The 22823-nt window shown below is 46.2% G+C and overlaps 1 protein-coding gene across 13 annotated transcripts in view; it reads right to left on the bottom strand.

Moving 5' to 3' along the window:
- Nucleotides 1–5441: 5441 nt before the first annotated feature.
- The window catches only part of MAST4 (microtubule associated serine/threonine kinase family member 4), a 545730-nt gene continuing 528348 nt past the window's right edge, over nucleotides 5442–22823 (bottom strand). For all 13 annotated transcript variants that reach the window (XM_064596182.1, XM_045895811.3, XM_064596181.1 and 10 more), the window contains 3 exons: nucleotides 14475–14611; nucleotides 12193–12374; nucleotides 5442–11827 (listed from right to left, as the gene is read on the bottom strand). In XM_064596182.1, the coding sequence (XP_064452252.1) occupies nucleotides 7959–11827; nucleotides 12193–12374; nucleotides 14475–14611 (4188 nt within the window). In that variant the 3' untranslated portion in view covers nucleotides 5442–7958. The remainder of the gene's footprint in view (nucleotides 11828–12192; nucleotides 12375–14474; nucleotides 14612–22823) is intronic.

Below are 22823 nucleotides of genomic sequence, written 5' to 3'. Positions count from 1 at the left end.
ATATGAAAGTCGGTGGGGTCCTAAGGCCCAGCCAAATGTAATTGCCCGTCTTGCTTTCATTTATCAGGCGTGCGCCCCTTCCGTGTCATGAAACTTGCTATTCCATAACTGCACGCTGATCTAAGGCTTTGTAACAGCTCCTCTGTTTTAAGCAACAGTAAATTCACCCTGCAAAGTCAGAAAGGGAGCTTTTTTGATAGCTGCTGTCACTTTTATTGCTTTATCCTGGTTACTAGGATAGAATCTGGAGACACGGTGTGTTTATTGGTTTTATGTATCACATGTTGTTACTGCTCTGACAAGCTACTCCTATAAAAATGTGTTATTATTGCATGTTGTAGCTCAGTGAGCTGACCCTGCATTTCAAAGTGTACTGAAGCAAATAGCATTGAAGTCCATAAAAGCTGACTGGCCTCCATCACAGAGGACTCTCTGCGTGAGCTGCAACTCCCACAGTCTGGTGGCAAATTATCCCTTTCCCTGCAGCCAGCAGCCATCATTGCTAACCGAATGCAGCACAGACCCAAACACAGGCATTATCTGTAAAATTTCCGGATAGGAAACTGTCATCTTAGTCCTACTGGTCCAATTCCCCAATAAGTATCATTTGCAATTTTGAAGTTTACCAAAGTATGAGATGAATGGCTTTTAAATGTTTTTGTATAAGATGCAAGAGGGGCAGCGGACATGGTTTTCTCCCTTGACTGCTAAAGAAAAAGTTAACTTGGGTTACAGCAAGAAAGTGTGTGATTAGTTCTAAGCAAGTCACAACTAGGGATCCTGGGTGTTTAACTAGAATCAATCGCGTGGAATGTGAGGAGTTAGAACGTTTAATAGGGGAAGGTGGGGTTAGCTTGAAGGCTGCAGAAGAATGGGCCAGCCAGGTATGGCTCCCAGATACTGATTTATCACCAGAATCATCGGGGGGATTCATTACCAAACAGATTCCTCTGCCCTACCCCTAGATGTTGGAATTGTGTTAGACTGGGTTTGGCTCTAGACTCTAAACCAAATGATTTCATGCGAAATATCCTTCCCTAATCTTAATTTTATCAACCAATAGTGGAGTTGTATGTTAAGCTCCATGAGTCAAATGAGTTGAGGAACTGCTCCATATTCTCTAAAAGGAAATTTTGTAGCAAAATGGGAATAAGGGGCTAAGGAGCCTTCCAATCCAAGGGTGAGACATCCTGGGGCGTGAAGCCTATTAGTCTCTTGCTACAACTGCTGGGCTGCAAGACTCTGCTGCTAAGCTCCCTCGCTCCCCCACCTACCCTCCACCCGTACTCCCATTCCATCCCATCTACTTACAATATGAAATCAGTTGTTGAATAATGCTGGTCTTGAGGAAGGAAAGAACTAATCCACAGATTATTTTTAAAAAGTCATTATTGTTCTTGAAAAATTAAACAGTGAACTTCATTGAACTCTCATCCCCCCCAAATTGAGATATTCTCTAAGCATGTGACTGTTCAAGACAAGGTATTAGATCCCACAAAGATAAGCAGAGGACAGGTGGTCACCAGAGTATCCATCCATCTCCTCCTTCTCCCTGCATGTTCATTCATGGGTTTCCTCAACAGCTTGGGTCTCCCTTTTTTGCTTTCTCTTATCTTTGGAAACAACCTAAATATTCAATCGTAGACGAATGACTTAATAAATAAGGTGATGTGAACATCATCATGTTCTATATTCTTGGGTGGGAAAGGAACAATGGAAACCTGTTGGTATGACTAGGAATTAGAGAAATACAACTTAAAATGAGATAAAGGTTTATATCTATTAGTCTGGCAAAAAAGAACGAGCTGAATAATAGCATCGGTGGGATGTGGGGTTATAGGAACTGTGTGCATGGCTTATGGCTGTAGATGGGTGAAGCCATTCAAGAACCCTGTGACAACAATTAGTCAAGTTAAATATGTGACCCACAAATTCTGCGAGGGTATATTTCCCAAGAAAATCTCACATTTCCACAACAATATTTAGTGCGGCATTATTTATGGAGGGGGACGTTCAAAGCAGTTTGAGTGTTCATCACTGGGAAAATGGGGAGGTACATGTGGAAGACACCCACCATGGGTATTATACAGTCGTCAGAAGCAGTGGGTTAGAAATAGCTATAGCAATGTATTTGAATCTTAAACATACGGTGTTGGAGGAGGTCATCGATAGGACATGACTACTGGTTGACCCATGAGCTGGACCTGCGCCATCAGAGGCTCCTCACACCCTTCCCTGTTCCCGGAATGTACACTCTACCCACCATTCTCACAATGGGAGCTGGTTTGAAGGAGCAGTCTGGGGAGAGCCACGTTCTGTTGATCTGGATGGTACACGTAACTGAACCCTGTTAAGACCTCTATACAAACTTTTAAGATTCTGGCACATGGGTGCAGAGATCTACTTGTCTGTGGCCACCCAAGACAAGCCTCATATGCAAGTTTCCTTGCTTATTAAGTCTGCCACCTACCAATCTGGACTGGTCTGCCTCTTCCTTCCGTTTCTCCTCCCTCTTCAGGTACAGAGGCCAGTTTGTGAACCAACATAGAGAGCTTGATGGGAAACAAACAAACAAACCCCAAATGACATATTAACACAATTATTTTTATACATTAAAAATACACGCATACAAAACAATACCAGCGTTTTGTAAGAACACAAAAAGATAAACCATTTAATTAACATGGCTGCCTAGTGGGTGGAAGGGGGGATCAAAGGAAGTGTGGGGATAGATTCAATGAACTCTGGCATAAACTGGCTGAGAACTGGAGAGCAAGACGACCTCAATCGTCTACATCTGGGGCTCCCTGCCGTGAGTGAAAGCAATATGGCACGTCCATAAAACGAAATGCCATGCAGCCATTATGAATAACATTGCAGAAGCATATTTATAGATATTGAAATATATTTGTGATTTAATACTCAACCAAAGAGGTCAGCAAACATCATGTCCACTGTTATTTCAGTTTTTTGAAAAAATTAAAAACCTATATACATTGAAGAAGGACAGAGTGGCTGGTGGATTGCAGCAATTCATTTTTCTTCTCCTCTGTATTTTGAATTTGCCTCCTATGACCATGTTAGGCAACGAAAAGGAGTTTCATTGTTTAAGAAAGACTGCTTTTGTTTCTACAGAGGGACAAGAAGAATAAAGAGGTTACTGGTTGTGAGAATTTATAGGTACTGAAAAAGCAGGCAGGCCTTTGCCTAAGGTTCTGTGTTTTTAAATACTAATCGTCAAGCCCAAGGTTTACCAGTTGCTCTTTGAGGTCAGGGAGCAAAGAGTTGTTCTAAGGGTGCCCATGTGAACGAAGCAGGAGGCTGAGGAGCTGGGGCTCACACCACAGGCCGGCACCCCACTGATGGATGTGGGTGGGCATCTGCAGGAATCGCCCTACTCCCCCAAAGAGTCAATCTGTCTCCAGCCTGGGAACGTCACTTCACAGCACTGTGTAACACAATGAGTGTATTCCGGAGGGACAGAATCTTCAGGCAAAGGATTTTTATTTAGACAGCTTAGGGCTGGAGGTTATGGCGATGCCAGGCTGACATATGAAGCCCCGGTAAATGCAACATGCTTGCTTCAGGCCTCGCAAACAGCTTCATCCTTCACCTCCTGGCTACTGACAGCCGTCTCCAGGCCATACTTAATGACACAGGAGATGAGTATTTGTTAGAGGCTTTCTGCTGCATAGTATCAATAGACTTTCTGCAAAGCGGTGTGTGGCAAGACCTACTAACCATATACACCAGATCTTTCTTTTCTCGACATCCAAACAAGCTTGACTGGCACGTGACGGAGGACACAGGGAACTCAAGTTTGGGGAACAGATTCCCTTTTAGAAGCGCTTGCCTGCATCCATGTGTTGGGACTGACCGTCCCCATGTCAGCCTGCGACAAGAGAGGGCCACCTTGGCTTTTGGAACACACGGTCCCAGAAATCAGTGGGATGTTGTTGTGTGTTTTCTGTGAGGACTGGTGCTGAGATTCCAGTCCACGGTCCAAGAAGTCTGAACTGCCAGAATACTTGAATCTGGGCCAGACTGACTTTCAATATGCAAAATATAATGAAGCCAAGGTTCAACAAAGCTGTGGTCATGTCTAGCTTTTGTAGATACCTAAGACATGGAGAATATTCATGGGGGAAAAGCTAGAAAAAGAGAGGACTAACACAAATCATTGCTTTTAGAATGGGTTAAAACCATACTGGTAGGTGGGAAATTAAATTTAGAGAGCTGCCCTACCCTTGAGTTGCTTCATGCCTGGCCTGTATTGAAGGAAACAGATTTCTGTAGTTAATAAAGCTACACTTCCTCATGTTACATTTGTGTTGTGAACCAAAAATGCTAGATGGGAAATTGCCTACTGATTGATTAGAATTAATAAAGGAGCCCTAATACAGAGAATGATTAGCTGCCTTGGCTCGTGGTTTCCCACCAATCATCATTTAATTTTGCACCATATGATTTTTCTGCATGTAAAGAGACAACGAGATGGCTTTAAGCATTCACAGAGGGGCCCAGACCTGAATGCAATCACATGACATCTGAACATATTTAGAAAGGTCAAGAACTTTAGAGCCAGAAAAAAAAAAAAAAATCTGGATTCTAACACAAGCTCTCTTCACAGGGTGTATATTAAACAAACAACATAGTCTGTCTGGGCCTGTTTCCTCATCTGTAAAATAGGGATGCTGCTACCATCTGGGTTGGGGCTCAAATGACATGGGAGATGAAAAGCATCTTGCCCAGCGCCACGCATGCATATACTAGGTAATATATGTATATACGAGGTAGACAACAAATGTTAGGCTGCATCTTTCATTCCTGGTGGTTTCAGCGGCTTTGATTACGAGGAAAGAGAAAGGAAGGGAGGAAATGAACGAAGACAGGGCACAATGCTAATTGATGGAGGAAGGTTTTAGGAGAAGTGAAGTGAAGGAGATGGTGTCCCTGAGGAAGAGACTGCACAAAGACAGTGACCGTGGTGTGGAAGCTGGTAAGTTCTGCAGGCAAGGAATAAGGTTGGGAGAAAATGTAGGAAGGCATCATAGGAAGACTTAATCTTCAGGAAGAGAACAGTTGTGTAAGTTAAGAAAACCATCAGGGGCACCTGGGTGGCTCAGTCAGTTAAACGTCCACCTTCGGCTCAAGTCATGATTTCAGGGTCCTGGGATTGAGCCCCACGTAGGGCTCTCCACTCAGCGGGGAGTCTGCTTCTCCCTCTGCCTGCCGCTCCGCCTGCTTGTGCTCTCTCATTCTCTCTCTCCCTCAAATAAATAAAATCTTAAAAAAAAAAAAAATTAGCAAACCATTCCCCTCCATAAAAAGCAATCTGCAAAGCCCCATACTTCCAATAATATACAGTTATATTCAGTAACACTGTAGAGATGTGTATATTTAAGAAAAGAACATCTTAGTCATTATCTTTTCATGCTAAATTTTTATTTCAATGTTATGCAACTGCATAAGTATAAATATTTGTTCCATATACAACAGTTATGACATCCATAGGGAATTTCTTAGAGAAAATAAGACTGCAAACACTTTATTGCACAGATCCTAACAAACTTTGAAGCTGGTAAATCTACAGCTGGGAGTACTACCAAGGAGCACATCTTACAATCACAGGAGACTGACCAAATAGAACACAGGAGAATTTCTACCAGCTGACTGGAGAGGTTTACAACAACAAACAGGTATTACATGAATGCAACCTTAAGTACTCTTTACTCATCCAAAATGCAAAAACGTATTTGGCAAAAATGATAATACACTATACAAAATATACATAAAAATATCATTTGTAAACAAGCAGCTAGTTGTGCTTTAAAGGAAACTGGACAGTTAAAAAGCAAAGGCTATAAACCTTGAACTACATCCCCGATAGACCTGCCGTGGTGTCTGAGTACAGAGGACCGGGTTATGACAACCGCCAAATACAGATATGAATTATAAATGTTGAGACCACTTTGGAAACCCACGTGAGTTCTTTTAGAATATTTGTTTCTTCTACAATTTCACAATGTAGTGATGGGGAAGAGCTAAAACTACATGGGGAAAAAAAAATCAGGGGCAAGGAGGAGACTTTTTTTTTTTTTTTCCATTGCCAACTCATTGTACAATGAAGGACAACCAAGTAGTCAGTTAAGTTATGCCTTTGTTTTTTGGAGAAGGGTTTACAGCCTTGCTTAAATAATTTATAATCCACAGGCTGTGCTTAGAGGAACAATTTTATAGCTTGAAGATACTAAGACATCCGAGGGGGTTTGGGTGCTGACTTAGTATTTATTGGTAAATTTTTTTTCTCTTAAAAAACAAAATGAAATAGCCTGCTATGGATCCCAAACATCTTATAAAGACTTATCTGTGTGTATTTTCTCTTAGTGCCTTTAGAACTTATGTCAGCAAGTGTCGTCTTACAATACAAAACAAGCCACCAGGACAACTGCAACAAAAACAAACAAAAAAACCCCCTCAGCACTAAAATGATTTGACGAATTCTACATATCCCATGGTATACAAAATTTAAATAAGGCTTAGCAAAAGTAAAAAGGACACATTCAAGCACCAAATAGCTCCACCAAGTCTTTTTGTTAAAAAAATGCTGCTCTTTATTAATACAGTATTTTTTTTTTTTTTGCATACAAATAAAGAGATCGTGTTATGTAATGTATGGAGCTACTCGATGCGTCAGAAATGAATGTGAAACCCAGGAACTTGCTAAAAACAGCAAGCTTCGTCTACAACATAAGGCCCCAGCTATGTATTAAGATGTATCTGATGTCCTGATTATTCATTAATATATATGCTATGATGCCAAAATCTGCCCCCCTTTCCCCTCAAAAAAGCAATTTAAAACCTCTTCCAATGCCTGATCCTTCTTAATCGATTTAAGTACTCTCAGATTTGTGTGTGGCCAGGAATTTTCCTTTTTGTTCAAGAGCAGGGCTGGTGCAAAACTACTACAAGATGTGTGCTTCTTGGACTAGTGACTCATAGCATAAAGGCCTGAGTTTAAGAGCATGAAAAGAAGGGAAAGTAAGAGAAATAAAGTTGACGTGTGTTTACAGCCCCCGCTACAGCAAGGGTGAAGACCCCACATACGCGCCCGCAGACAAGGACAACTGGCCTTTCAGACAGTTGGACCCAGGATCAGAATGTCCACTGGGATGGCTGTGAAGTGAGAATGGTTCGCTCCCTTGGCTCCGGCCATTCCTAATGGAGGAAGATTCCAAATGCAGTGATTAGAGTAGTTCTTACTTTCAGATCTGGAAACACAGGTAGCCAGATACAGTACTACCAAAGTCTCTCTTGAAAAATACACACAAAAACTCACCATCTACTGTATCTAGGACTTTCTTTCACCTTTAACTCTACTTAGAATGTTTCAACTTAGAAAAATGTAGCTTCATTGAAACATTCTCTTAAAACCACAGACCAAAAAACAGGTGGGTGGATGCGTATAGACGAACAGGAGCGTAGCTATACTGTTCCATACACCCAATTTTAACCGTTTTGCTTCGTTACTACGTTATGGTAAGTGGTAAAGCAAAAATCTTAACTGGAAGAAAGAAAGAAAAAAAAAAGCGGTGGTAAACAATGCAATCAGCAGCAAGGTACCGGCTCTACATCCCAAACCAAACACATTGCTAGGTATTTACAGAGAAGATCTTTTTCCTCAACAGCCCTCAACTGTAAAGGTCTTTGTCGTTGCTGTTTGTACAAACACTATCTGGTACAGTTTCACCGGTAACAATCGGGAAGGCAATTGGAAGAAGGTCCCCTCTGTCTGTCCGACTTGCTGCCTTTCTCTCCCTCTCCCCGCCCGGCCGGCGGCGGCGAGGCTCCAGGCTCTGCCCGCGCGCGTCCCCGCACCGTGCTGGTTTCGGAAGGGAGTCGAGGCTCGGGTCCACATTCAGGTCGGGTCTCCCCAGTGCGGCCTGGGGCCGGGCCCATTACGGGGCCTTTTTGTGAGGGCTGCCACGCACACTCTCTTTCCCCCGCCTCTGCCGGACCACAAAGTCCTTCTCAGAAGAAAGGGCGATGGGCCGCTCCGGGTTTGGAGCTGGGGACGCCTCGGTGACTTCTCTGCCCGTGTTCTGCTTCCGAGTCTGAGGGGGCTGGGCCGGGGCGGGCTCTCTGCCTTTGCTTTCTCCCACGGGGGCAGTTCCCGCCAGGGCCCCGTCCCGGCGGCCGGCGCCCCCTGCCACACTGGGGCCCGGGGGGTGCAATTCCAGAGTGACGGCGGGGCTCCGAAAGGATGGCAGGGAGTCGCTCTTGGTCACGGCGGTTCGGCCAGCCCCACCAGGCAGGGCCCGAGCGGCAGCCCCGCCGGCCCGGGCGGAGGACGCGTCGCTGCCGCTCGCAGCGGCCTCTCGCGCGCCGGGCCTGGCTTCGGGAAAGCTGGAGGAGTGGCTCAGAGGCTTCTCCGGGAGGGCCGCGGGCCGCGGACAGCTCTGCCCGGGGGCCGAGGGTGACCGGCTCATGCCACCCCCGGGCTTGCCTGCCTCGGCCGGCGGCTTCTGGGCACTCAGCCCTCGCCCCCTGGCCTCCGGCAAGCCCTTCCCCCCGGCCGCGGCCGGCCTCTCCGCGCCCTGCGGCCGGGCCTCGCCGGGCGCCGGGGGAAGGCTGGCCTCGGGCTTCCCGCTGCCGGCCGCCACACAAGGCGCTTCGCTGCACTGCCTGCCCTCAGGCCTCCTGCCGGCGGCGCCGGCCGGCGAACCCGCACTCTTGTCTGCCGGTCTGCACAGAGGTGGGCAGTCTTTCACAGTGGACGGTCTGGGGTGCTTTGGGGACGGGTCTTGCCTCTCACCGGCAGCGGCGGGGGGCCGGTCTGCCGACGCCTCAGCTCCGGGGTGTCCTTGCCACGGCAGCCGCGCGGGCTTCTCCAGCACGTCGGGGGGACGCGCGCCGCTGGCGGGCCTCGGCCTGGTGTCGGCAAGACCCCCTTCGGTGCGCGGCGGGGCGGAGGGTCCACCCCCCCGCTGGCTCGTCGCATCAGCGGCCGTGTTCTGGGAGCCTGGGAGGGCGGGGAGCGCATCCAACACGCCCTGGCCGCCGCCCTTGCCCTCTCGGCCCGGGCCCCCCGGCGGCGGAGCCCCAGGCTCTCTGCCCGCTGCAGGCCCACCGCCCGGCTTCTGGGAGGAGGGGGCCCCGTCCGGGCGCTTAGACTGCGGAGGGCTCGGGTCAGGGCCAGGCCTGGGCTTGTGGCCGCCGCCCTCGCTGTGCGCTGCGGTCGGCTTGGGGGCGCCGTGGAGGCCCGGGCCGGGCTCGGCAGCACCAGGCCCGCCCCCCGGCTCCCTGCCCGAGGAGTGGCTCGGCCGAGCGGCCAGGCCCGGCAGGTCTCTGGTGACTGCGGCGGGCTGGGGGCTACCGCCCACGTGCTTCTGTAGAAGCTCTTCCTTCCTCTGGGGCTCCTGGGGACGGTCTTTCTGCCACGCTGCGCAACCAGAGAGCGGGTCTCCTTTCCCATTCTCAGTGCCGGGGGGCTGCAGGGACCGCCGGGCAGGAGGGGCTTCGGGCGGGGGTTCCGTACCAGCCCTTCCTCTGCCGGGCTCCCTCTCGGAAGGAGTCCCTGCGGACGGCGAAGAAGAGGAGTCCTCCCTCGCCAGCGGCCTCACCTCAACCCGGCCGTCTCTGTGGCCTGTTTTCCCACAGGGCCCCCATGCGTTCTCCGTGGGCGTGGGGTGGGGCTGAGTGTAGCCGTCGGGGCGGGGCCTTCCCCCAGAGGGGGCGTTTCTGGAGCCGTCGCTGGTCTTGGCAGCTGCTGGAGGACACACCTCCACGGAGGGCTCTCCGCGGGAGTCGGGCCCGGTAGCGGCCCGCTGGCCTCTGGCTGCGGAAGGGCCCCTTTCAGACGATTCCCTCCCGCTCAGCTTCTCCCTCGAGGGGGCGCCTTCAGGTGGCAGCAGGCTGCGTGACCTGGACGGGTCGGCACCGTGGGGGTTCGGCCCCAGGAGGGGGAGGAGTTTAGTGTCGGGGCTGTGGTCTTGGTGTCTGCTGGGGCCCCCCTCTCTGTGCTGGAGATCGCTTTCCGTGGCTGCCACGGGGCTCCTGGCAGCATGGGAAGCTTTCCTGTCCCGCTTTAGCTCAGGCTCAGGCAAGGGAGCTGCTGGTGAATTCTGGAGACCCCGGCTGGAGGGCGGGAACCGGGACTCCAGCAGGTAGGACTTGCTCATCCTGAAGCTGGCAGGGGAAGGCTCCCTCTGACCGGCCGTGTCACCCTTCATGCCCCCGCTGCTGGGGAGAGCCGGTGGCACAGAGGGCCCCACCTCACTGGCGGGGCTGGGGCTCTGTGCGGGCTCCGGGGACGGCAGCTCGGTCTTGGAGGCCTGAGGTCCAGACAGGAGAGCAATATCCAAAGTGCCCTCAATTGGCTTCAGGCAGGACACAGACCTACCTTCCAGCTTATACTCGGAGGGGCTTTTGCGGACAGGTGACTCGGGAGCAACCAAGCCCGGCTTCTCCACTCCACCATCCACCCGGCCGGCTAGGGCCTTGAGAGGGACAAAAGAAACAGCACTGATCTGCGTCGGGTGGGCACTGCTGATGAACGCTCGGCTCTCAGAGGCCGGCAGGGCCTCCTGCTGTGCACCCATGGCCCGGACTGGGTTCCCGGGCAGGCTTTCGTGGGCACTAGAGGTCATCTTGGGCTTGAGCACAGGGCACAGGCTGTCGTCTTTGTCTTCAAGTGACATTTTCTTTCGGAGGTAATCGATGTTGGCCAGTTTGCTGTCTAACTTCTCACATCGGAGACACTCCTTGGCCTGGGGGGCCTTCTCCAGGTTGTCCCCCTTCACGGAGCTGGACCTGTCCGTGGAGTGACAGAGAGTGTCCTGGAGGGTGCTGGGAGCAGAGGTGCGCTTGAAGTCACAGTTGCCCTGGCTGTGCTCCCCAGGTGCCAGGACTTGGCCCGTCGCTGCCCCTTCCGAGGTCACCCCCTCGCTGGCCCGAACGCTCGCCTGCTTGTGAAGAGCCCCTTTCAGTAGACTGCCCAGGGACTGGGTCTCCTGCAAGGCCACTTTGTTTTCAAAATGATTTGACCTTTCTAAAGCCTTTGGGTATATCTTTTTCTCTCTCTCTTCTAGCCGAAAAGTCGAGAGGTTCTCTAAATCACTACCAAGTCCATGGGATTTCTGGTGGGGTTCCTGTTTCTCTGGGAAGCCCTCTGGTTTCTTCACTACCACCTTGGCCTTCAGCTTCTCTCGGTCCAGCTCGTCCACAGACTCCTGTCTCCCCAGCTTCCGGGAGACGGGGCGCTTCAGGCAGCCTTGCTCCACAGGCCTGGCGCGGCTGAGCGAAGGCGCCTCACACACACTCTCCTCCAGGCTCTGCAAGGTCACTTCCCGCTGAGGCTGCTCCCGCTGCGCTTCCTCCTGGGTCACCTCCAGGCTGTGCTTGCGGGAACACAGGTGCTTTTTGTCACTGCCATAGGAGGGGGAGAGCTTCTCCTCTGACTGCACGCGCTTGAGCAGCGGGGACCTCGGGGGCTCTGCGCTCTTGGGCCTCACAATATGTCTGACGATGGTGGGAGGGGAGTGCATTTTGCTGGGAAAGGCCTGAGCGATCTTGGGATTGCCAAGGGAATGTCCCAACAGAGGGGATGGTGACCGCTGGGGGGAGGTGGGCTGTGGCGTTGGAGAGGGGGTCCGGGCCAGCGGGGAGAGGGGGATGCTGCCAGCCGACTTCCGCCTTCCGGACCGGTAGCGCTGTCCACTGAGTTTGGGGGCCAGACCATGGAGGGTGCTGGGCCGGATGTGTCCTGACCCCGCTGGGGAATTGGGGGCGCTAGAGCTTGGGGAGCTGCTCTGAGAGGAATTAGTACCTGTGGGTAGAAAACAGAAAGCCGTGAGCAGTGGACTCCTTCCCTTTTCTTTCCGTGCTTCCAACCCAAACTCTTTTAGATCAGGTCCGATAAAGGTCAGAAAATTGTCTTAGCATTTAACTCTAATGAATACACGCTTTTCAGATAAATCTTCCCCACATCAGGGTTCAACCCACTACTTCCTGCCTTAATTAGGTCTACATAGCCACATCTCATGACTGCCCTATAAATCCTGTTCGTTGCCATCTACATCCTCAACCATCTTTCATTAAGTGGAATAAGCCTCCTGTCCCTCAGGAGCTCAGATGGTGATTCTGACCTCCTCTCAACTCTCCCTTGCTGTGTGGGCCAGGAGACTCACTCACCGGATGGGAAGTCGGGGGTGGAGCGATAGCTGGGCGTGGGGGACCGGGGAGACAAGCTGTGAGTGGGGGAACCCGGGAGGCTCTCCCCTGATGATAGGGACCGGTTCAAGCAGGAGAAACTTCGGCTGGTGTGGAGCAAAGGAGAAGGTTGCTTGGCTAGTTTTTTGAAAAGGGATCTTCTCCTAGAGTGAAAACAAAAGAAAACTGATTAGATTCTACATCTGGGGCCACCCCTGTCTCCCCACAATACCCGTGTAGTCAGTTCACACCTCTGGGCGAGGGACAGCGGTCTGGTGGCAGATCCTACACTAAGGCGTAGGTACCCACTTTCAAATTAAAAACCTTCTTATGACTTAGAAAGGAAGAGTCTTTGATAGTATACAACGGAAGCTCTCTCAATTCCAAATACTTTAGGATGGGCTGAGAAAGTAGGAAAAATACAAAATACATGAAATAAGTATTCATTTATTTATTTGTCAGGTTTATGAGGAGGGCATTCTTTACCCGAAAGAGTCTAAGCATGCACTCTCAGACACAATGACACAATTTAATTAAGAAATAATACAAAGTAAATCTCTGGAAGAAAAACCATTATCTTGGATATAGAATTCTTTAATGGTGATACGCTGGGCAGAGGCTTTATCTAGGAGGGGCTGTTTGCTGTGCTTATTCCACCGTGGGCTCTTGAAAATTCCTAATGACAATGTAGGCTGTACATTAACATAGAAAAAGTGAGAAAGGTGAACTGAAGCTTATCGTATCAGCAGGGCACCAGACACTATGCTGCAGCAGAAGCAAATGTGTATTTAGTGCTCAACAAGCATATCTTAAAGCAAAAAAAAAAAAAAAAAAAAAGCTTCAGACGGCTTAGAAGTGCAAGTGGCTGTAGAGAGTTCTTTTACCTCTGCCATCATGCAAGCCTCACCCACCCCCAGTGAGCTTAAGCAAAAGTTTAAACACTGCTGCCCCTTGGAAACAGTGCTCTGTATGACTTAAAGCATAATCCAAATTAATCCAAATATAAAGCACACATTAAAAAATATATAAATCACTTATTTATCTAATAAAGCACATATCTCAGAACTCATGTGTTTAATTTTAATCAAAGCAATACATGTACTTGGGTTAAACAATTACATCATTTTATACAGTTCATAATGAAAAATAGCAACTCTGCTACTCTGCCCTTGGCCCAGTCGCCTGAGAAACCACTTTCTACTCCTTTAGCTGTTTCTTCTCCTATTTGTCTGCATATTGCTAAGTAATCTCTTTATGCTATGTTTTCATTTTTCAGTTTTAGAAACTATCTATTGATTTCCTAGCAGAGAAGATGAGGATGAAGCTCTTACACAAGCCCCCTTCCACCTTCTGACCAAATACACTTCCCTTTTTCTATTCCTCCCTCTAGAGCTAAACCAAAACTTTCGGTTAGAGAAAAGGGTGGCCTTTTTTCCCCTCTATTTTATATTATAAATATTGTTCACAGCTGGGCTATGCAAAGCATGATTCCATTTCCTTTCTTGTATGCTTCTGTCTTTCCTGGACTTAATAAGCATTCTTTTTTCATTTACTTATTTTTCCACATTTCTATCACTAAAAATCCTCTTAATACAATCAGACACATTAGATCCAAGTGGGCAAAGGAGGGATGCTTCTGTGGCGTCACGTGGGGAGCCCATCCAGACAGTTGTCTGGCGAGAAATGTCCCCACCTCAAACACATACACACATTTTGCCAGTGTGTGCAGAGAGCACAAAAAGACTCACAGTGCCTCCCCGATTGCAAATGTGTAACCCAGTTAGATCTTCAGTCAGTAAAACAAAACTCCTTTATTTTTAGGCTTATTTGGATGCTTTAAAGATATAGTTATTTTCTAGTATCTGCCACTTAAAAATAGCAATTGTATGTTTTTAGATAATGTAAAGGGCATTATTAAATGTAGATTTAATGCTAAAAACTGCCTGAAGATCCAGTGCCTTAAATCCAACTCACTTGAAATGAAGTCTAGAGGCTTAAGAAACAGCAAAGGGCTTTTCATGGTACTCACACAGGGGAAAAAAAGCAATCTGAATTTTTCTATGATGTAACTATGTAAATCTTTTCATTGTGAAAAATAATGCTATTATGAATGTGAACTTTAATGTATAAATATTTGAACCACAGCATGAAATGTCTCACAGAGCAATGGATCTTTCTCACATATAAGTGTTTAAATTAAGTAAGGGTAAGCTTCCTCCGACATGGGTATATACCAAACTCACAAAAATACTGCTGTAACTAACCTTTCTAGACTTTCTTTCTTCTTAGATTTCTTGCTCCGCCTCACCATCCGGCTCTTATAGCTGTTTCTCCTCGCTGGTCCCGTTTTGATTGATGTGTTTTCAAATGGGGTAGTAGTGATTGACACCTTATTTCCACTCTATAAAAAAAGTGGGTGGTATTAAAGGGAAACTCTGGGAGGAAATAAGATCAGAACTGGGCTAGGAGATTCAAAGACAAAGATACCTAAAGACATATGTATAAAAGCCTTCCATTTCTAAGTAACCTTTTAAGCAGTGACATCCTGACAGAACACAAAGGGTGGAGGGCAAAATGACAGGTTGCTTTAAGAGGGCAGGCTCTGGACTCCACAGATGTGAGTTCAAATCCAAGTCCGGTGACCGCAGGAGGTTGCTCTTCTCTCTGCCTCAAACACCTGCACTATCTAACAGCGGAATCATACCTATCTCACAGGGGCTCATGTGAGGATTCCATGGGATGGAGTTAGTAAAGCCTTCAGCACCGAGTGTGACAGGTGGAAAGCACTCTATAAATAAGAGTTATCTTCATCCATATGTATTAAGTATAAATGTGCCCAGGGGCTGTCTGTTCTTGGTTGATTTATTTTTCTTTTTTCTTTTTGTGTTTTTCCTTTGACCTAGAAATCACAGACTAGCAAAACTGAATGAGACTTTTATTTTTAATTATTTTAAAAGATTCCTTTTCTGTCACCATAAAACTTGTCAGCTTGCCGAACTGGAAAGTCGATGCCAGTGAGTATAAAACAGCCTCTCTTTAACCAGGTCACGCATCGTAAGGTAACTCCTGGTGGATTTCTGGGCCTTTCACTCAGTGCTGGGACAGGGCTTGCTGGGCAGGCCCTGAGGGTAGAGAGGAGAGTGGAGTCAGAAGCCGAGCCGAGGGGTGCCCAGGGCAAATGGTAGGACTGATCCCCTTCACTCCTGCATCAATGACCTCTTCTTGAATTTCTTAATAACCAGGGGAGAAACATGTCCTTTCAAAATCACAGATGGCCCTGATTACCTTGAAAAGACAAGAAGTATAAGGAGAAGGGTCTTTCAAAAGGCCTAAGCCTGGAAAACACCTAGCAAGTCAGCTCTAAGCGGTACTAAGTGATGGGGGAGTTAAGTATGGTGGGGGCAGGGGACCAAACCAATGAGGACTGACTGCTTTCATGTTAACATCTATGCCCCCATTCCAGTTTGGGAAATAATACATGACATCATAAGAAGTAATTGTAAAGTATAAGTAAAAATAAAAATCATTGAGAAACCTATCACTCAGCTAACACTGATAATATTTCAGTATATTTCTTGATCTTTTTTCAGGCATGTATAAATTATGCACATATATGGACATACTTCATAAATAATTTTAATCTTAGTTAATCTAATATTTAGCTTTATGTTGTTTTTCCATTTCACATTATATAACTTGAAAAACCTTCCCTGCATCATTGAATGTTCATTAAGAACATAATTTTTATTGGCTGTATAAATAATATTCCAGGAGATGGGTGAATCAAACCTTAAGTATTTCCATACTGCTATTGTTTTCTACTTTTCAGTTCTTTTATGAGTCATAAGTACCCTTATCTATAAATCACTGTCCTAATCTCTGTCATTTTCCTTAGATTACATAATTAGAGTCAATGCAGCAAATCAAAGGCTCTTTCCAAATTTTTTATAGACTCTTGGTCCATACTAATACACTATTTTCCAGAAAGTTTATGTCAATATGTATTTTTGTGGGCAGCACATAAATATTTTTTTAAGATTTATTTGAGAGATAGAGAGATTGAGAGAGAGAGAGCGAGCAAGGGGAGGGGCAGAGGGAGAGGGAGAGAGAATCTTAAGCAGACTCCATGCTGAGCTTGGAAGTCTACACAAGGGTTGATCTCAGGACTCCATGACCTGAGCCAAAAGCAGGAGTCAGACGCTTAACTGACTGAGCCACCCAGGTGCCCCCATAAATACCTTTCTTACCACAGGTTTGTCAGAACTGAATATTAACATTAAACAAATGACCAATTTTATACAAATAAGCTCTATCAAGTTTTAATCTCCGTTCTTTGACAGTGTCTCATTTATTTTGGTCATTTCTATCTCTTCAGGAGATGGTCTGTCCATGTCTTATATCCACTTTAGAATCAGCAAGTCTTAGTATTTTATGACTGATTTTTAGAGTTTTTTGTATATTTAAGACATGAATTCCCACACCTAATGTCCTAATTGTAAAAAAATATTTTAGGGAAATAGGATTCGAACTGAAACAAAAGGAAAAAAAATCATTCTGAAAGAATAAACTGTATGTTCTACATGCAAATGCCAAAACTTTAAAGAATAAACCTTCATCTGATGGTAAAGACTGACACTCTATTTCTTGTTTGAACAGAACATTCAGCTTCTAAGTATGAAAGGCCTGCCATTGGAGGTTGTTTGGAATGGGATCTTCTCTTCAAAAATTGAGGGAGGTCATGCTAAAATGTAAGTTTGTCCTGCATGCCTTAGGTGAATGAAAAGAGCAACCAAGATGGATGGAATTCATCTTTCATTGTGGTTCTTTCAACCCTTTTCCATATTCCTACATAGACGGGACACAGAGAGCCTTCATGACCATGTGGTTCTTTCAACCTTTTTCCATATTCATATACAGATGGGACACAGAGAGCCTTCATGACCACTGAGGCTGTCCTAGTATGTGAGTCACTGAACCTGAGTCCAATTCTACCCTTTCTAGCATAATTCACCACCGGCCTTCCTATCTTTATCTATAAGTGGTTAACAATGTCACGCAGGCTTTTTAAAAGCGTATTTTGAGCATTAAAGTGTTTTTCACATATATTCTCTTATTTTATTTTCACCACCATGTCAGGAGGGCTGTTTTATTTTTTTACAACCTGGTGAAGTGGGAAAGAATTGTTATCCTTGCATGAAAGATGAGGAAAACAGATTCAGGGACACTGGGTTTTCTTCTTCCCAAGGTCCCAGAGCCCAGTTTGGAAGAGCCCACCCCTGGCCCTCTGCCTCTCATCTCCTGTGCCCACTCATCATGGGCATGGCGTGCCCTGGTCCTCCACCTGTCTTGCTCCCAGCAGAGTACATGGCTTGTACTTAACGAGTGGTGGTGAGGGAACCAGGCATTGGGTTAATATAGTTCGGAATGATCAACGTATCAGACTATCAAGAAGAAAACAAAGAAATATAAAAATAGCATAAACATTTTAAGAAATAAACATAAATGATGAACATATCTCATCAGAAAATAGTTATGACCAGGGTTTTTAAATCAGAGCACACCACTGAGCTCTGTACAAATATTCCCTTCCCCTATAAAAACCAAACCCGGTTTTGTCTTTCTTGTTTCTATATATGGCTATTCCAAAGGACAGTTTGCTTGACTTATGTAAATACACCGAGATAACTTCCCTAAGCAGGAACTACAGACACAGAAGATACAGAGTGCAAATATTTCACTGGGAGCATTAATGACAACGAAAGTGGTAAATGAATGGAAAAATAACTTTTTCGACAATAGGGTAGGAATCATAAAGCCTGCCACCTGGTGGATTCATTGGCTACATGGAGGGCTGTCTGAGCTCAGTGCAATTTATCTTACTGGGTCAGTTCATCCTCACTACATTCTTCTGAAGAACGAGTGAACTCTTCTTCTAAGAGAAATTCTGTGGTACTTGTTTAAAAAACAACAAAAAATGGGGCCAGCAGATTGTTAAATGTTCAGTTTGTTCATTTTTACTATAAACCATTTGTATAATTGTGCATGGTGGGAGGGGAATTACTTTAAGCTGCCTGAACTCAATACAATGGGAGGCTAACCAATCTCTTCCTCTCAGTCTGGCTCCATGTTAGCTTATCGGTTGGCCTTGGATAGCTTATTGAGGTAAGACTATTTTTACATTCCTTTCTCTGCATCATGCACATGGGGAATGTTGCACGTTCTGTAGGCCTATGTCTTTGCTCTCGTTCACATCCTCCACAATCCAGCCTCAACCATCTTGCACACCCCATCCCATATACAAATCCAGGCTCCTGCCACACTAGTTTACTCATGTACCTCTAGCACTTTGAGCTTTTTTGCCCTTCTGTGTGCACACACCCTCTATGTTCTGCTGAGACCATCCCACACTCCCTTCACATACGCTAACTCTCTACCCATAACCCCCAACTCTTCCTGTCTACCCTAGTTTCAGTGCCCTCTCGTTTGGGCTTTGGGCCATATTTACCGTCTGCTCCTTTGACTACAGACTGGTATTGCAACCGTTTCTCCATGTGGCCATCAGAGAACTGCAGGTATGGAGCACTATGGTTGGATTAATGCGATGCACAGGCCCGATACTACACAGCAGGGTGCAAATCCTTTTCTGCTCCTTCCTAGCAGATAACCTCGGGGTGCTCTGCTAACTTTCTCCTGCCTTAATTTCTTCATCTGTAAGGTGGGAACACACTGTTATTTACAGCACCTACCTCCTAGGGTGTAAGGATTATAGGAGCTCGTCTACATAAAGCACTCCCTGTTACCTATTATTCTTGTGTGACCTCTGTTATATGATCTTTCAGGACCTAACACAACGCTCTGCACATTTTCAGGGTTCAAAGAATATGTAAGGATGGTAATAATGATGCTATTTGATGGCCTTCATTCTAGCATCTAAAAGTTCCCCAGAGTTCATAGAAAGGAAATTTTTGAAGCACTGGCTGATGAAGAACATACCTCTCTTATGTACGGGGCATTTAAACTAATGCTATCCTGAGAAAGCAACCTGACTGAATTGAGTTTCCCAGATTAGAGAGGTAAAGCCGGGCACGTTATTACGTGCATCAATATGGACTTCACCCACCACGGCAGTGGGTGGAGAAAGATTTTATTGCTTTTGTGAAGTTCTCTGAGAAAGCTACCTGAAAGCCAAATGGAGGTGATTAACTCCTTGTGGCAGGAGAGGGGGAGGCGAAGGCGAAGGAGCACACTTTAAGGGAGTCCCAGAGCCAATGGGGAACTGAACTGGAGAAGCAAAGATCCTATAATTCCATGGATCTATGATGTGAAGTGACTGTGGACGTAAGTTAGTGCCTCCCCAGCAGGTTTGCTTGCAAGTCGCAAGAGTAAATGAGACCAAAGGTTGAAGGTATTAAACGTGGAAAATGCTTCCTACGTTCACATTCCAAAAGATAAGTGAATACTGTACAAGCATTTCTAAACAGACACCTAGCAGCCTCCACCTTCTCCTAAGGGTGCCACGACATTTCATGAAGTAGTTTGCAAGTCTAAAACATCAAGGAAACAGCAGCCAAGAACACCAAAATAGAGCTACCGCCCTGGTGTTCCAGGAGCGATGGCATGAGGCAGCCCAGTGTGGATGCTCCTCCCTTTACACTTTGTCCCAGAATCGCTGTTTAAATTTGGAAGAAAGCTACATGATTACACAGTTCACTGGGAAGATAATTAAATCCCTTGTATCCTTTTTGTTTCATTACATTGGTTGCTCCTCTCCAGTGCTCCCTTTACGAACCAGAGGCAGGATCCTCTGTTGGCTCTGTGACAGAGATGTCACGGCTCTCCAATACCCTATGTGTGCGTTTACACAATTTCAGAGACACGCTGACTAGATCCAGGAACGAAGGTGCTCCGTAACCGGAGGAGGACAAAATGCTATAAATGGGATTGGATTCTGCCAAGGGGCCTTGCCAGAGACCTTCAGGAGAAATCTATCTTCAAATTTCACAGAAGCAGGTTTTAAAATCTTGAATCATATCAAATGTAAAACAAATTATGAAAATCATCAAATGTCTCAGCCAAGGAAACAAATGCGTATTTTTTAAAGATACATAAATATATATATATATTTCAGTTTATTATTTCTTGTGATTTTATGAGCAGACACACGAAATGACACGAAGATGTGCTGTGGCAGGAGCTATGCCACACTGTTATAAAGAAGGCAGAAAGCCGAACTGAGTTACCATTCAAAATCCCTTTGACCCTCTTTTAAATGCTAATGCCAAGATTTGCAAAAGCTCTAGCAGGATGAATAACAACTAAGAGAACCTCACCTGTAAAACACAGACTTATTATCTAAAACAAAAGGTGAGCTCCTAGAAAAGAGCAAGGAGTATTTTAGAGATAAGTAACACCTCTGTCTGCCTAGCTCTGCGGTGAAAAGGTTTAGATATTGGATATGTAGACAGGGGGTGGGAGGGAGGGAAACCCACAACAACTTGCCCGGGCTCTTCTTTCACAGAGGGTCGATCTGTGAGTTAGCCATGGGGCAGGCCTGGACCACAGGAGCAGGTACCGTGAGAGAAGGTGCTTGTCAGACTCAGGAGTCTTTACATCCCTTCTAGAATTTTGCCCTGGAGAGCCCGAAGTCATTTCAGGTGACTTTCACAGAGCCAAAGGATCTCCGAGTCAGCAACCCTGTTGTGCCTCCTCCCATTTCTTGGACACTTACTGGGAGTGAGTTGTTGCATACCAGATGGGCAAAGAATATTATCAGGGATAGATGGGGAATGAAACTAAAAAACTCAGGTCTTATCCACCATGTCCTCTGTTTCTGTTCAGTAGCCACACTGCAAAGCGTAGCCTAATGGCAGCCATTTAATGTTGAACGGCGAACTGAATGGCATATATATATCAAGACGTGAGTCAAAACATAACAAAAGTAGTGGTGTGGTATTTGGCTCCTCCCACGGTAACTCTTGGAGAGCAGGCAAAGGAGAACCCCACTGTTCACCTCAATACCACAAACAGTTATTGGGTACCCATCTATATCCCAGGCATTGGGTAAATGCTGGGATTATGCGGAAAGCTTTAATAGTTAGTATCTGCCCTGCAGGGCTCTGTCCGATTTGCATTGTGTTCAGCACGACCTTCGGCTGATTTCCAACGCTGCCTATGGCACTGCGGTGTTCTCTCAATATTGAGTCCTATCCCTCCAGTGATCGATACATGCATTTGTGAGAAAGGTGGCTAGTGTCCGGGGAGCGACCTGGTGGGTATGAATGACAGCAACGTCAGGCCCCAACCCCTCAGACTTCAGTTTTGAGCCCAAGACCAAAATTTGATTAATAATGTGAATTAATCGATGGCAGTAACTTTCCTACAGTCTGCTACTTCACAATGGACCTTTGAATATGCATGCTATTAACTACTCTCAAAACCTAGGCCAGACCCTTAATTTTTTGAAGAATATACTCCTGTTAGCTGCGGGAATGAAAGAAAATGAGAAAAGTCATTAAACTGCACTTATTTTTGGAAGGCTTAGCACACCCACGTCTTTGTAGTGCCTTCCAGATTTCTAATTTTCTTTCATGTTTCAATTCAATGAAATTTCTCTATGATGTCTCTCCCCACTCATAGAATATTCTCTCCGAAAGTATGACATTCCTCCCCCTGCTACAGCCCTGACTAATTAAGTTGAACTTTATCTGCTTCCATACATCTCCCATACTTCTCAAGGGCAAGGACTATACCTTAATTCCTGTGTTATCGACATCCACTACGGCACCGGACTCAGAGCAAGTGTTCTGAAAACAGTCTAAATGCACATTATTTAAATGGCATATATGTATTTATGCTCTGTCTCTCAATAGGCTGTAGGTTATTTGAAGCGATGGCTCACACCTCTCGTAGAGAAGTCCCTTACAGCCCCTCTGGTGCTCAAAAAGCAAGAGGTCATCCATCCATAAATCCGTTGCTTTGTAAAATAATCCTCCAATTAGAAACTGTATTTCTGATTACAGACTTCTTTTTCTGAACAGATTTAAAATCAAACACAACTTCATCTGTGTTTTTACAAGATCCATATTTGGAGCTCTATCTTTATATTCTACAGTCAGCAGGTGACACAGCAAGTAACTCAACAGAAACGAGAGGATCAGTGTAGATTTTCTCTCTCCACTCACATTCATGCTTCTTGTGGTCTTAACTCTATAGGTTTTATTCAGCTTACATTCGAAATAGAAAATGATTTACGTTCAAATTCATTTGTGTGAGAGGGGAAAGGCCTAATGATTGCTAGCACCCCTTCCCCCATTACTACCTATTTCTTTCATTTACGGTATATGTGTATATTTTCACAATTCTTTTTGTAAAAGATTTGCGAGAGAGTAAGCGAGCGTTAGGGGGGCGGGGGGAGATGGAGAGGGAGAGAGAGAATCTCAAGCAGGCTCACTGCTGAGAGCCAAGCCAGACGTGGGGCTTGAGCTCATGACCCTGAGATCACGACCTGAGCTGAAACCAAGTGTGGGAAGCTTAACCGACTGAGCCACCCAGGCACCCCTGTATTCACAATTCCATCTTTCAAAGGAAATCCAACTGTCAGACTGAACCTTCAT

This window comes from Mirounga angustirostris, unplaced genomic scaffold (genome assembly GCF_029215605.1).
Source record: "Mirounga angustirostris isolate CCGP_5_RB_7025 unplaced genomic scaffold, mMirAng1.0.hap1 SCAF_7, whole genome shotgun sequence".
Taxonomy (NCBI): domain Eukaryota; kingdom Metazoa; phylum Chordata; class Mammalia; order Carnivora; family Phocidae; genus Mirounga; species Mirounga angustirostris.
Note: the sequence above shows the minus strand (reverse complement) of the source record. Positions and strands in the feature narration are given on the sequence as shown.